At 33.0% G+C, this 12,876-nt stretch overlaps 1 protein-coding gene across 1 annotated transcript in view; it reads right to left on the bottom strand.

The window, feature by feature from the left end:
- Positions 1–12,876, bottom strand: part of LOC107440993 (uncharacterized) — a 52,966-nt gene that overhangs the window by 33,165 nt on the left and 6,925 nt on the right. The window contains exons 6-9 of the mRNA XM_087162174.1: positions 10,372–10,512; positions 6,626–6,709; positions 4,530–4,787; positions 3,258–3,449 (exon numbers count right to left, since the gene is read on the bottom strand). Of these exons, the coding sequence (XP_087018300.1) occupies positions 3,258–3,449; positions 4,530–4,787; positions 6,626–6,709; positions 10,372–10,512 (675 nt within the window). The remainder of the gene's footprint in view (positions 1–3,257; positions 3,450–4,529; positions 4,788–6,625; positions 6,710–10,371; positions 10,513–12,876) is intronic.

Genomic DNA, 12,876 nt, shown 5'->3' with positions numbered 1-12,876 from the left:
AAAGATATTTTGCCAACTAGACTGAACAATTATACAAAGATGTTAATATTATCACAGAAAACCAGTGTGACATGCTTTCGTATGAAGTTCAGGCTTATTTAGTTCATGGGGTTCCTGGGCAATATCTTTGGGACACCTACTATCTCCCGGGTGGGAGAGGAGGAAAAAACTGAGCTATGGATCTAGACACTTTTTTATATTTTTAAATCTTTAAAAATTTCGTTAGAAAAAAGTTACTTAAATAAAAAAAGATATGTTCTTTCACTAAGTTCTTCAACTGCTAAATCATCCTAAGGAGAACTGCATCAGCCTATAAAAGACGGTAATAATGGACCTATGTATACTTTACAGCAATTAAAAATGCAACTGAAAATTGTTACTTAAGTTCTTCAAATATTCTATCATTAATAAGCGAAAGTAATGAAATAAAAGACTGTTGAGAAATAATTAAAAAGACCTATTTCATTAAGTTACTTAAATAAAAAAATATGTTCTTTCACTAAGTTCTTCAACTGCTACATCATTCTACGGAGAACTGTATCAGCTTAAAAACAGGCTTTAAAAATAAGGTAGTAATGGATCTATGTATATTATACTTCAATAAAAAATGCAACTGACAATTGTTACTTAAGTTCTTCAAATATTAATAAGCAAAAGTAATGAAATAAAAGACTGCTAAGAAAAAATTAAGTAGACATTGCTGTATGTTTCATATCACAAAAGTATTAAAAATGAGAAAGAGAAATGTTACATCTTCTAATGTGCTTATTGTTACGCCATCGTTGAGAGAGGAATATAAGACAAATATGACAGCATAAATTCATTAAAAAATGTTTTTGAAATACGTTACTTAAATAAAAAAAAGATGTTATTTAATATGTTTTTTAACTGTTAAATCATCTTTTTTTATTACCGGTGTTGAAAAGCCAACCCAATTCTGAATTTACGACTATCAATGTTTAACTCCTTAGCCTCGTAATTTAGAACTAAACTCAAAAGACAAGGGAACCCGCTGATGAAACATTTGGATTAACTAGCCATCGTAGAGGACATTCTTGATGAAACTAATCCACATTATGTGACATGGAGTCAACCAGCCACCACTGGAATTCGAAACTGGGTCACCTCATTAAGAGGAGTACGCTTTATCCCATGAGCCACCGTGACATTTACATCATCGCTTAGGATAAATGTAGAAGATAATGACAGACAGAAAAGTTTTTATTTCATTAGCAAAAAATATATAAATAACTGAATAATACTTAGCATTGCCTTCAATAAAATTTCATTTCATTATCTTTAAAAGAAGAGCGTAAAAATTAAACGCAAGCATGAGGAATGAGAAGAAAAAAATATATAGGTTTACGACTATCGATGTTCAAGTCCATAGCCCTGTGATTTTGAACTCAATCCAGAAAACAAAGGAATTCCTGGATCAAGTATTGGAAAAAATTTGTCTTCGTGGAGGATTTTTTTATGCGACTAATCCGCATTTGATATGGTTTTGATTTGATTTGTTACATGGAGAGGAAAACCCGAAAACCTCTCACGGTTAGCTTGGCGGCAAGGGAACTCTAATCCATGATCCGGCTACCACAGAGGATATTTTTCGTCACCACTGTGGTCAGTACGAGTCGAGTGCGGAATTCGAATCAACTAGCCATCGCTGGGATCCGAACCCAGTTCGAGCGCTCTATAGCCTGAGCCACCATGGCTCTGTAGCTTACTTTTGTCGTAAAGCTACATTTTTTTCCGTTCCATATTGTTTCCGGTTCACTGCTATCATGCACTTCATCAAATCCATATTTACACATAAGCATAAATCATAGAACAAAATTCTATGGAATTCGTTAAATTCACCATCTGGTCAATTTATTTCTTATCTATTTAATTGTATTTTGAATTGTGGAATTCCATTATTGTCAGTTATAATTTGCAAGATATCAATAGAAAATACTTTGTGTTCATTATTTCACGCGGAATTAAACACTCCAGGAATTAAGTTTCACACGCCTAAATTGATCTATAACTAATCTGGCTTGAACATTGGACTTATGGTCAGAAAACATAGGCTCATTTTCTCCCGTCAGACCGGGTTTGAAAAATCATCTTATGATCACATTTTCAAACGTCTTAGGTAATGATGTATAAATGAAGAAATAGTTAAAAAATTAGGATTTGCTACTGCACTTTATGTCATCATTGTCATTGTGCTCATTATTTTTCCCAGATCGTAAATCCTCCATGTACTAAATGGAGTACAATTAAAACCTTCAATAACGAAAAATATTTTAAAAACAGCGGTTGAAGCTGAATTGTTCTGATTCTAACTTATCGAAACCAATTTATGGAAATTAGAAGAAAAAAATTCTACTTTAAAATATTATATACAACTTATCGCTTCTGGAAATTATTTTTAAGTAATCAAAATTATTTCGATTTGTGTTCTGAATGGATTTAAGGTTTGTATTTTTGGTGAATGGGTTAAAATCCAAAATATTATTAATAATTTAAAAAAGTAGCAAATAATTAATTTAATTTCCGTTATAAATATCTTTTTTTTTAATGAAAAGACGTTTAATATTGCGTATGCATACGTTGCTAAGGAGACCGCTGCTGCTTGAAAATTCTTTAGAATTATTATTTTTTTATTAATTTATTATGCATTGATTTGGTGAGTTTATTTTTGAGATATAGGACCAGGGAAATCCTATAAAATACTTCTCGAGTTGTAAATAAAAGAGAATTTCATTTTTTGAACTATGTTTTTAATTTTCTTGTTTTAATTAAAAATCAGAAATTCTAACCTACAGTTCAATGGTTCATGTAGATTTTAAACATGGATTACTTCAAACTATTCAAGAATAAACAGGTATTAATAGCATTCCTCTTCTCAATTCCAAGGTACTAAATATTAAGTATTCTTACATTTTCAGTGCATCGTTTAAAAATAAAAAATGACATTTTTTTCAAACAGTCAAAACACCGCTCTTCACAGCATAAGATATCCCAATCTAGTTAAATACAAAAATATGTTTTCTCTTATCATTTGGTTGTCAAGGCGACTAGACCATATTTCTTTTCATTCCCTTTGTTTTTCCAAGTTAACTTGCGCCCCTGGAACGACTAGAATTGAGATGTGCCGTCAAATTAAGTTTGGTTCTAGCAAAACAAAAGCTTTTTAAGAGATAATATTATAATCGATTTAAACAAAATAATTGCTTGAAAGCAATAAAAAGAAGCGTCGTTAAACTTACCCTCGAAAATCGTGTATTTTGGACTGCTTATTTTTCTCCATTCAGTTTCTTGACTTGAATGACACATCTCACTCATGCTCAAATCCACAGCATGGACTCGTTTCAAAGTGACATCTTTTTTAATGGTTGAATCTACAAAGTCCATTGATCTCCAACGATCGTTTGATTTGTCTACATTTAAAAAGCAAAATTCTAAAACATAAATAAAAAAAATATTGAATAAAATTAACATGAATGTAAAGATACTTCTAGATAAAATATATATGACAACAACAATGCAAAACAAATAAACATTTAAATCATTTAAATCGCTTGAAGTAAACACAAAAATTTTTATAGTATTATTTGCATTGCATTAAGTACAAACACTTCTTTAGGATTGAAAATATGCTTAAAGAATTGCTTCTTGAAATCTAACATACGTTTAATTGAAGAATTAATTATACAAAACAGAAAATCATTTAACAGTGTCTATAATCATTTATATCAATCAACACACAATCTAATCATTTATATCTTTATATCTGTTACAGATTAATGGAAATACGTAAAATATTTACTAAATGTATATAAGAATATACAGAATATATATAAAGAGTGTATTTTTAAAATAAGCCTCTTTTAAATTAGAAATATGTCAAAAGAAATGCTCCAGATATCATATACTGCATAACAGAAAAAGCTGAATTAAAAACTTAATTTCTATTAAAAATGTTCAAAGTACATATCAGTTTTAGAAATCGGATCAGCATGCCTACTATGGGCAAATTTTATATTTTTCAATGAAAAAACTTTGTTGACTTCAAAAATAAAGGTGGAAAAAGCCGTCACGTTTAGAGAGCTCAAAATAAATCATCCATTATCAAGATCAAGATACTTCAATGATGAAAATAGAACATATTTGAAAAAATGAAGGCTAAGTTGTAAAATAAAAAATATATAAAATGAGGGGTGGGGGAGATAGCTGAGGGGAATGATATTGACCAAAATTGACAAATCAGTCGATAATGCATTTCAAAGTGGCAAGACACTGATGACAATGGAATCGCCATCATTCATGAGAAGATTCCATGATTCTAAAGCATCCTGATGAACTTATCTGTCAGAGGTGGAAAGAATTTTGGTGTTACTGATGGCGTTATTATGCCAAAGGCTCCAACCAAGTCATTCAAATATCTCATGAAACACGATAACAAGCTTTTGCATCTGTCTAATATTTATGGGCAATTCAAAACACCAATCGAAAATTGGAAAAATAGTCAAAATATTTACCAGAAAAATAGTCTTCCTTCCGATTTCTCAAATTAAGAAGTCCAGTTGTTTTTTCTATCTCGTGTAGTTTGCCAAAATCTTCCCCCTGATTCTTATTATACCTGCTAAAGCTATTTCGGAAACGATTAACATCGATTGTTTTGGTTAATCCACCCATTTGTGGCATAGATTGGCATCTTTTAAGGCTCAGATACGCTTTGTCCTCACCACTGCACTTCACATTTTCTCCTCTCACACCTTCAATGATATTTATAGATCCTACGAAAAAAATTTAAAAACTTAAACCGTATTTCAAATAAAGTACTTACTTGTAAAGTTAAAGCTTTACTTAAAACCAACTTTTTAAATTGATGCGGCAGCAAAGAGAGCGATTTAAAAAGTATTTCTAAGAGTCAATGAATAACATTTATTGCTTTAAAGGCGCAATAACACCCAGTAGTACTCAGTTTTCAAATTAAAACGAATATTAAAAAAATAGACTTAATTTTCCAAAAAATCTTGTGTTCTAGAAGATTCCCATTATCCCTCCATACACACTCTATAAAGCATCTGTTAATAGAGATATTTCAAATTCTCGTGTCGCATCACGCACGCTCTCCTACGCTGGTACGTATTACGCAAAATCTGTAGTGAACCAAGGTTGCTTTGTGGTAACTACCCTATCAACAATTTTACCTTGAGCCTAGTTGGGGTCCAAATTGGATCAATATGGGTCTAATATGAACATACACCGAGAGATCAATATTGGCATGCCTAGAATTTTTAATTTTGGTCTTTTATAGGTCAAATATCGGCCTTTATGTGGCCAATATAGGGCTTATATTCGCTGAATAATGAATATAAAATATCGGTTGAACCTGACAACTCTATACAGGGCTGATATTAGTTGTGAAGTGGCTATAAAATATCGAGTGAATCGGACAATTCTATATAAAGTTAATGTAGGGAAAATAACAGCCCTTTGAACCCGTAATGAGCCAAGATTCTTGAATGTTGATCCAATGAGGGCCCAAGTTATGTTGCTGCTAGGGTTTGCTGTGCAAATCTTATGTTCGTGAGCGTGCGAGATGTTACTTGAGAATGTGAAATCCCTCTAATATTACATTATCTGTTACAGCATCTCTCCAGGAAGTTGAAGTAACTGGTGTTGTTTTAATAAAATGTCTTTACAGAATAAATACTTGCACTGCCTCACTGCAACCATTCAAAATTTTGGAAGATTTAATATTTTTTGTCTAGTGACAAAAATGTTTTATATGCTTTTCGATTTCTTTTTTTATGACCAGGAACGAAGAAATTTATTTACTTTTTAGCATAATTTAAAAAACTAAACTACCCAGAACATATTCCTAAGTTTTCTCCAAGAAACTTCAAGCATGTAATTCACGCATATAAAATTTTCAATAGATTAGTTTTATGTAATGAAACTTAATTTCACATGCATGAACATGTAAAATTAAGTAAGTAATGTTAAATATGATTTAAAAAAGGTGCAAATTTATTACAACATCCAAATACAGTAATTTCCTTTTGGAGAATTAAATTGTTTATGAAAAATCTATCTACAACTAATTCATTGTGGTATCTTTAACCACTCACAGCCTTAAAAAGTTGGAGGAAGGTAAGCCCTTCTTCAATGCCCAACAAACCTAGAAGTGATGCAGTTGCGGCCTTCCGTTTATACACGGGTCATGATTGCTTCTCTGCTCATCTGCATCGTATAGGCCTTTCCGCCACGCCTTTTTGTCCACTTTGTGATACCGGAGAAGAAATGTGCGGAGACCATTTGCTTCGATGTGGGTCTCTAAGTGGACACACTGAGTTCTCAAGGTATTGGGAAGCAAGAGAACTTTTAGGGCAATGACTTCAGTCTTGTTTTGTAATCTCATGTACATACTTTTGTATTTTTTATCTTTTTAACTACTTGCACTTTTTGTCTTGCCATTGGAAATAAAAGAAAAGTTAAATACGATGTTAAATAAATACAGTTACGTATGATGCTAAGTAAGTGAAGTTGCGTATGATACTAAGTAAGTAAAGTTAAGTATAAGTATGATGAGTTAGGTAAATAAGTTAAGCATGATACGACAAAATACCTGCTTCTCTATCGTTCTTTAATGTTCCCCCAAATTCTTCTGAAATGACATCTTTTCGTTGTTGTACCAAGCTATTTTCATTGCCTGAAAAAGAAGTACCTTATTTTTTCTACAAATCTGTCAAAAGTATTTTTAAGGTTGGCTATTTTAAGTCAATGCAAATTCTGTCAGGAAAATGAAAATTTATAGCACAAATATTTTCATGTAATTTGAAAGGATCATAGGGATCCTTCTTCTTCCTTATCCCCAAAGTTAGTAGGGCTAAACAGTATCCATGAAACTCATGACCCGGAGGAAGTCGACCACCAAAAGTGGGTTATTCAGAATGTCCCCTTTGTCTAGACCAAGATAGTCCCGGATATGTTGGGGAGAAGCCTGCATGTTGTGGCACTTGGGGCAGTTTGGGTAGGTTTTAACACTACCCACGAAAGAAAGGGACCAATGCGATAAATACTGTATGGAACTGAGACTGTCAGAGAGTATCCAGATGTTATTGTGATCCTGTAGTGTTAGAAGAGAATCCAGAGCAGTATCAACAATGAGTTCACTTCTAAAAACTGAGCAGTAATCAGGATTCCTTTTGGAGATGTTAAGGGAGTAATTACTTGATTTAATGTAGACACCGCTGCCAGATGATGATGTGTGCGTCTTGCTTCCGTCTGTGTACACCAGTATTGATTGTTTGGGGATGGAATTTATAACCTCCAAAGCAAGTTGCTTAAGCAATACCGGGTGATCCAATTTCTTGTTAACTTGTGATGAAAGGTGTTGATGGAAATAAACACCAGGAAGTCCTTCAGATGGGTCAATAATTTGTTTATTAAGGCAATCCTCAACATTACCAGCAAGAACGTTAACTACGGCCTGGCTAAATGATTCTTCTGAGACATAGGGGCTGTAGGTCGGCCTCAAACAAGACGATGTCATTTGGGCAACTGTTTCTTAGTCCAGTAATAATGCGGACTGCAGAAAGCTGGACTCGTTCAAGACGTTGTAGGTTTGAAGCAGATGCACAACTATAAACTGGTGCTCCATATTCCAGGATTGGTCTGATGAGAGCAAGATATGTGACTCTTAAGGTGGTAACGTCAGCACCCCAATCTCGTCCAGCAATGTACTTTAAGATTTTAAGTCTCTTCCTACTTTTCAACACTAAGTTGTTTATATGCTTATTGTTGGTGAGTTCAGGATCTAAGATGAAGCCCAAATAGGGGGCCTTTTTTAATTGATGTAATTTTTAAAAATATGGTTTAGCTTATAAAATCCTTGTAAAGTCTAATAATGTCTTGTAATTGTTTTCGTTACAAGTAATGAAAAACAATGATTATAAGAGTTTAGCCAGTGAAATTAAATAAAGTAAAAATTGTTTTCTTCAACTGCTGCACCATAAGATACCCTTATTTCAAAATTTATTTATTTATTAACTGATTCGAACATTCACTGATATAACCATATACACAGTCCAGTCGCGTTAATGTGGCCACCACCTACTTTTGGTGTCAACGTGAAATGACCAATCACAGAAGGCAGGTGGCAGCACACTACAGGGGTGTGTATATAAAGGATGTCCTAGGGCATTGTAAAGCATTTCAGTCGTTGGCGTAATGCAGAAGCGTAGCGATTTATCCGACATCCAAAAGGGCATAATTATTGGCGTTCGGGCCAAGGGTGTAAGCATATCGGAAACGTCTAATTTTGTGAACTGTTCGCGTGCCACCGTGGTAAAAGTATACCGTGCATGACAAAATAGCACTGTCCAAAATCAGCGGCGTGGCACATATGATGCACCACGGACTATAGATGACACAGGCGAACGAAGGCTACGGAGATGCGTTCGGGCGAATAGACGTTTAACTACTGAGCAACTGTCCGCCCAAGTGAACCAAAGGGCTACCAAGAGTAAACCTAATTGACTCTCTTCTTGCACGTCTCGCAGGGCTCCGCTTTGCCAAAGGTGGTTATTCTGGCTTTTGACAGGTGGTCACATTAATGTGACAGTGTATACTGATGTACTAATTTGCTGCATAATATTCAGATTTGCGTATTCACGTACACGCCCATTCACAAATACGCCTATTCACTTAAACGTCCATTCACTAATTCACCTAATCACTTGTACATTTATTCACTGGTTTGCTCATTCTCTTTTATACCCTTTCACTGATTTAACCATTGATCAATTTGCTGATGTGACCATAAATCGATTATCTGATTTTCCCATTCATTAATATGCCGGTTCACGCTCGCACCGATTAATTATTTCACCCATTCACTGATTCACATTTCACTAATACGTCCAGTAGCTAATTTGCTTATCTTTGTTTATTCACTGATTGGCTGTTCATTCACTGTTTGGATTCAATAATGCGCTTACTTATCAGCTATTTATTGGATGATATGTATTATGGTGAGCAAAAAAGTTGAAGTGTCCTAAATCCTTTAGTGGTAGAACGGAAAAATCAATTACCATCATTAAGAAATGCTTATGATTCTGAATTGATATCTTCTGCATCTTGAATGGGCCAAAAATTGTGAAAATTTAGCAAAAATATAAATGAGTAAATAAATGAAAATGCTTCGATTCCAAAGATTAAAAGAAATCATAGATTTTGTAAAATGGCTTGCGATAATGCTTCAAAGATATACGACGGAAAATCATGCAGATCGAAAAAGCTTGAAAGCGATTCTCCACGTTAGAAAATACTCTGTATCAAAATTTTGCATTTATAAATTAATATCTTCTACTGCCACAACGGCACAAATGCTTGATTTGGTACATTGAGTAAGCAGAATTGATATCTTCTGCCTCGACAGAACAATATTTTTTGAATCCCTAGAACTTTAAGCATTTAGTGAAATTTTCACCCCTTTTGGTCAATTGAGGAGGTATCAGAAGAAAGATATCAATTCAGAATTACAAGAATTGCTTAATAATGGTAGCTGATTTTTCCGTACTATGACAGAAAAATTTAAGATACTTCAATTTTTCTGCAAACCCTAACACATCATCCAAAAAATAACTAGATAAATCAGTATATTATGGATTCAACGAAATAGTTTGAACGAAGATAAGAAATTCAGCGAATGAATATATTAGTAAAAGTGTAAATCAGTGAAGGGAATCAGCGAATGAGAGAAATAATTAATCGGTATATGAGTGAATCAGCACATTATATTTGTATTTTTATAACCGTGGTTGAACAGGCAACCTGATTTCGGGCTTATGACTACCAATGTTCAACTCCGTAGCCTTGTAACTTTGAACCCAATCCAGACAAAAAGGGAACTTCTGGATCAAATATTGGGAGAAATTTGCTTCCGAGGAGGGCTTTTTGGTGGAACTAACCGCATTTGCGTTACAAGGAGAGGAAAATCACAAAAATCTCCCACGATTAGACTGACAGCAAGGGGACTCTAACCCATGATCCTTCGAATACTGAGGATATTTTACGTCGGTGCTAGCCGGGTTCGGAATTCGCATCAACCAGCCATCACTGAGATTCGAAGTCGGTTCACCTCATTAGGAGGCTAGCGCTCTATCCGGCCTAAGCCACCACGGCTCAAATCAGCACATTAGTGAATGGGTTAATCAACAGAAGATATTCATTCAGAGTTAAAAAAGATTTTGTATAATTCTCAATGATGGTATAGTTATAGCTTTTTCGCTCTACTACTATATGAGATATACTTTAAATCTTATATCATTTCATAAAAACTAATAAAAATATTAAAACTTTTTATTGTACTTGTTGCAAGGAGCCTATCATCGCTGCACTCAAACTCTGGCTTCAACCAAGGTACCGCATCGAAATAAACAGAAGCATGACTGAGAAATAAATCTTCAGATGAAGTCTTGCTGCTGCCATCACATACAAGGCCTGAATCATCTAAAGTATTTTTTCAAAAAAATGAGGAACTTCCAATGAATTTATGTTTTATATTATATCATTTAAGATTATGTCTTAGTAAACTGAAATTATCTTATTTGGTCAAAACATTTTTAGAATATTAATTTTTATTCATAGCACACTTCATTACCACTTTCTTCATTACAGCAAAATAAAAAATCTGGTAAGCAACTGTACATTTCATAAAATTGTTACACAATATTCACTGTATTCTCCAAGTAATAATTTATAATGAATGCGTAAATTAAGTTGAGGCTATTTGCTATGTCCGGTAGTTGCTTCTAATGTATCCATCCGCATGAGGAGATTAAATCAAATCTTATTACTAAATGCTGTATTTTCTAATGAATCTCAGTCTTATGTTATTTTTGAGGATTCAAAATAAACGGAACACTTAATGAAAACGGGAAGATAATGTTAATAGCTAGTTGCAGGTAAAACACGAGGAATAGAAACAGAGAATGTCATTTATTAAGGCTTTATTTATAAGCAGGCTTATTGAGCCGAGGAAATGAAAATTTATTAGAGTACACTTTCACAATTAAATATAGAGAAACTCTCACAAAAGCTATATACTATAAGAACAACAACACCAATTTCAACGTCTCATTATGTAAATAATTCTACACATATCGTACGCCTACTTTGAGTTATCAAATATTTCAGAATGTTCCAATACATGATTGTTTGCGTTTGTTTTGAATTCATCTAAGAATTATTATTTTTTTTGAAAAAGAAATTTCTATTATTATTTACATTGTTCTCAACATAAAAGAGAATGCAATATTTATGAAGCAAAATGACAGCTGAAAAGCAAACTGCAATTACGACAAAAAAGACGATTTTAAAATATTTTAAAGTCCTATCTTAAGGTATTAATTACACTTTACACATCAGAAATATATATGGAGTCCAAAAATGTTTGTATGTATGCGTGGAAACTGTTAAAAAACTCAAGAAATGCACATTAGATCAAAAATCTAAAAATAAATGCGTGAAATATTTTCAAAGGATACATTTAATGACAGCAAACTCTATCTCAATCACGAGGATACAGTGGGGTAAAATCTTAACTATGAACCCCAATTTTTGTACGGCAGATATAAGTTTTCGATGGGAAAATTTCCCGGTTTGACTTGCAGGCTGTTTGCGTTTTGGTTCTGAAATGCAGAATGAAAATAAAGTGAAACATTCAATTAAAATGAAATCGAACTTGATCCCTAGTCTCATTCATCCCCGGGAATGCAGTGGGGACAAGTAAAAAATATTAAATATGAACCCCTATTTTTTATTGCAGTTTTGGATTTTCTAGAAAAAGTACTACGATTTGATTTGCAGCCTGTTGCATTTCGTTTATAGGTGGCGCCGTGATTGCAAAATCAAGATGACGTAAATACCGTTTAAAGTAAAGACATCTTGAAAGATATGTCAGATCAAACAAATTAAAATAGAGTTGTTTGGAATTTTGAAAACAATTTTATGACCCCAAACTCTTTTTACTACGTTCTACAACCAGACAGTTGTTCTAGCCCCGGGGGTGATATAGGAAGTGGAGTTCGATAAAAAAGATGCCTCAAATACGGTTAAAGCTACTAACTTGGATTTGGATATATATTAATTTTAGATATTTTTATATACATTAAAAACCATTAATTAAGTGATTTTGAGTGTGACGTGGATTTTCTTAGCGGAATGCTTAGTACAACGTAAAAGCAAAATTCGAAAAAATAATATTAAAAAAATGTAAAATATATTAAGAATTCATAACTAACACATAAATTTTAAGTCATAGAAAATACGTTTATACAGTAAAAGAAATTTTAATGCTAAATATACGAAAAACAAAAATGCAAATCGGATTTTAAAAAAAGCGTCTTTTTCTTTAGCTGACTACAAATTTGAATTGAAATAGCAATAACAGAAATTCGAAATCAGGCACAAAAACGAAAGCTCTCTGAATAAACATATCTTTTCTTATACCGGATTTGGATTTTTGACTTCCAAAATATAGGAGGTATAGCTGCAATCTGGGAAATATGGCCCAATAGTTAGATTAGGAGAGCGGGCCAAAGTTTGAACCCTTTAATGTTAATTTTACTTTTTGCGCGACTCCCCATATTTCGAGAACTTTAAAAAAAATGAAAAAACTTTTGTATATAATTATAAATATAATTTATCTAAAGATTAGTCCATGCAAAACATTACTTTTCGTAAATATTTATCATTTTTCATCATTTTATATCTGAATAGTCGATAAAATTTTAAATTGTAAGATCTACAAATTTTTACATTATTTTAAAGAATGTAATTTCAAAATGGCAAAATACAAAATTTGAGCGAAAC

Source organism: Parasteatoda tepidariorum, chromosome 4 (genome assembly GCF_982258835.1).
Source record: "Parasteatoda tepidariorum strain Cologne lab strain chromosome 4, Ptep-v5.0, whole genome shotgun sequence".
NCBI lineage: Eukaryota > Metazoa > Arthropoda > Arachnida > Araneae > Theridiidae > Parasteatoda > Parasteatoda tepidariorum.
The sequence above is the reverse complement of the archived record's forward strand: the minus strand, read 5'-3'. Positions and strand labels throughout refer to the sequence as shown.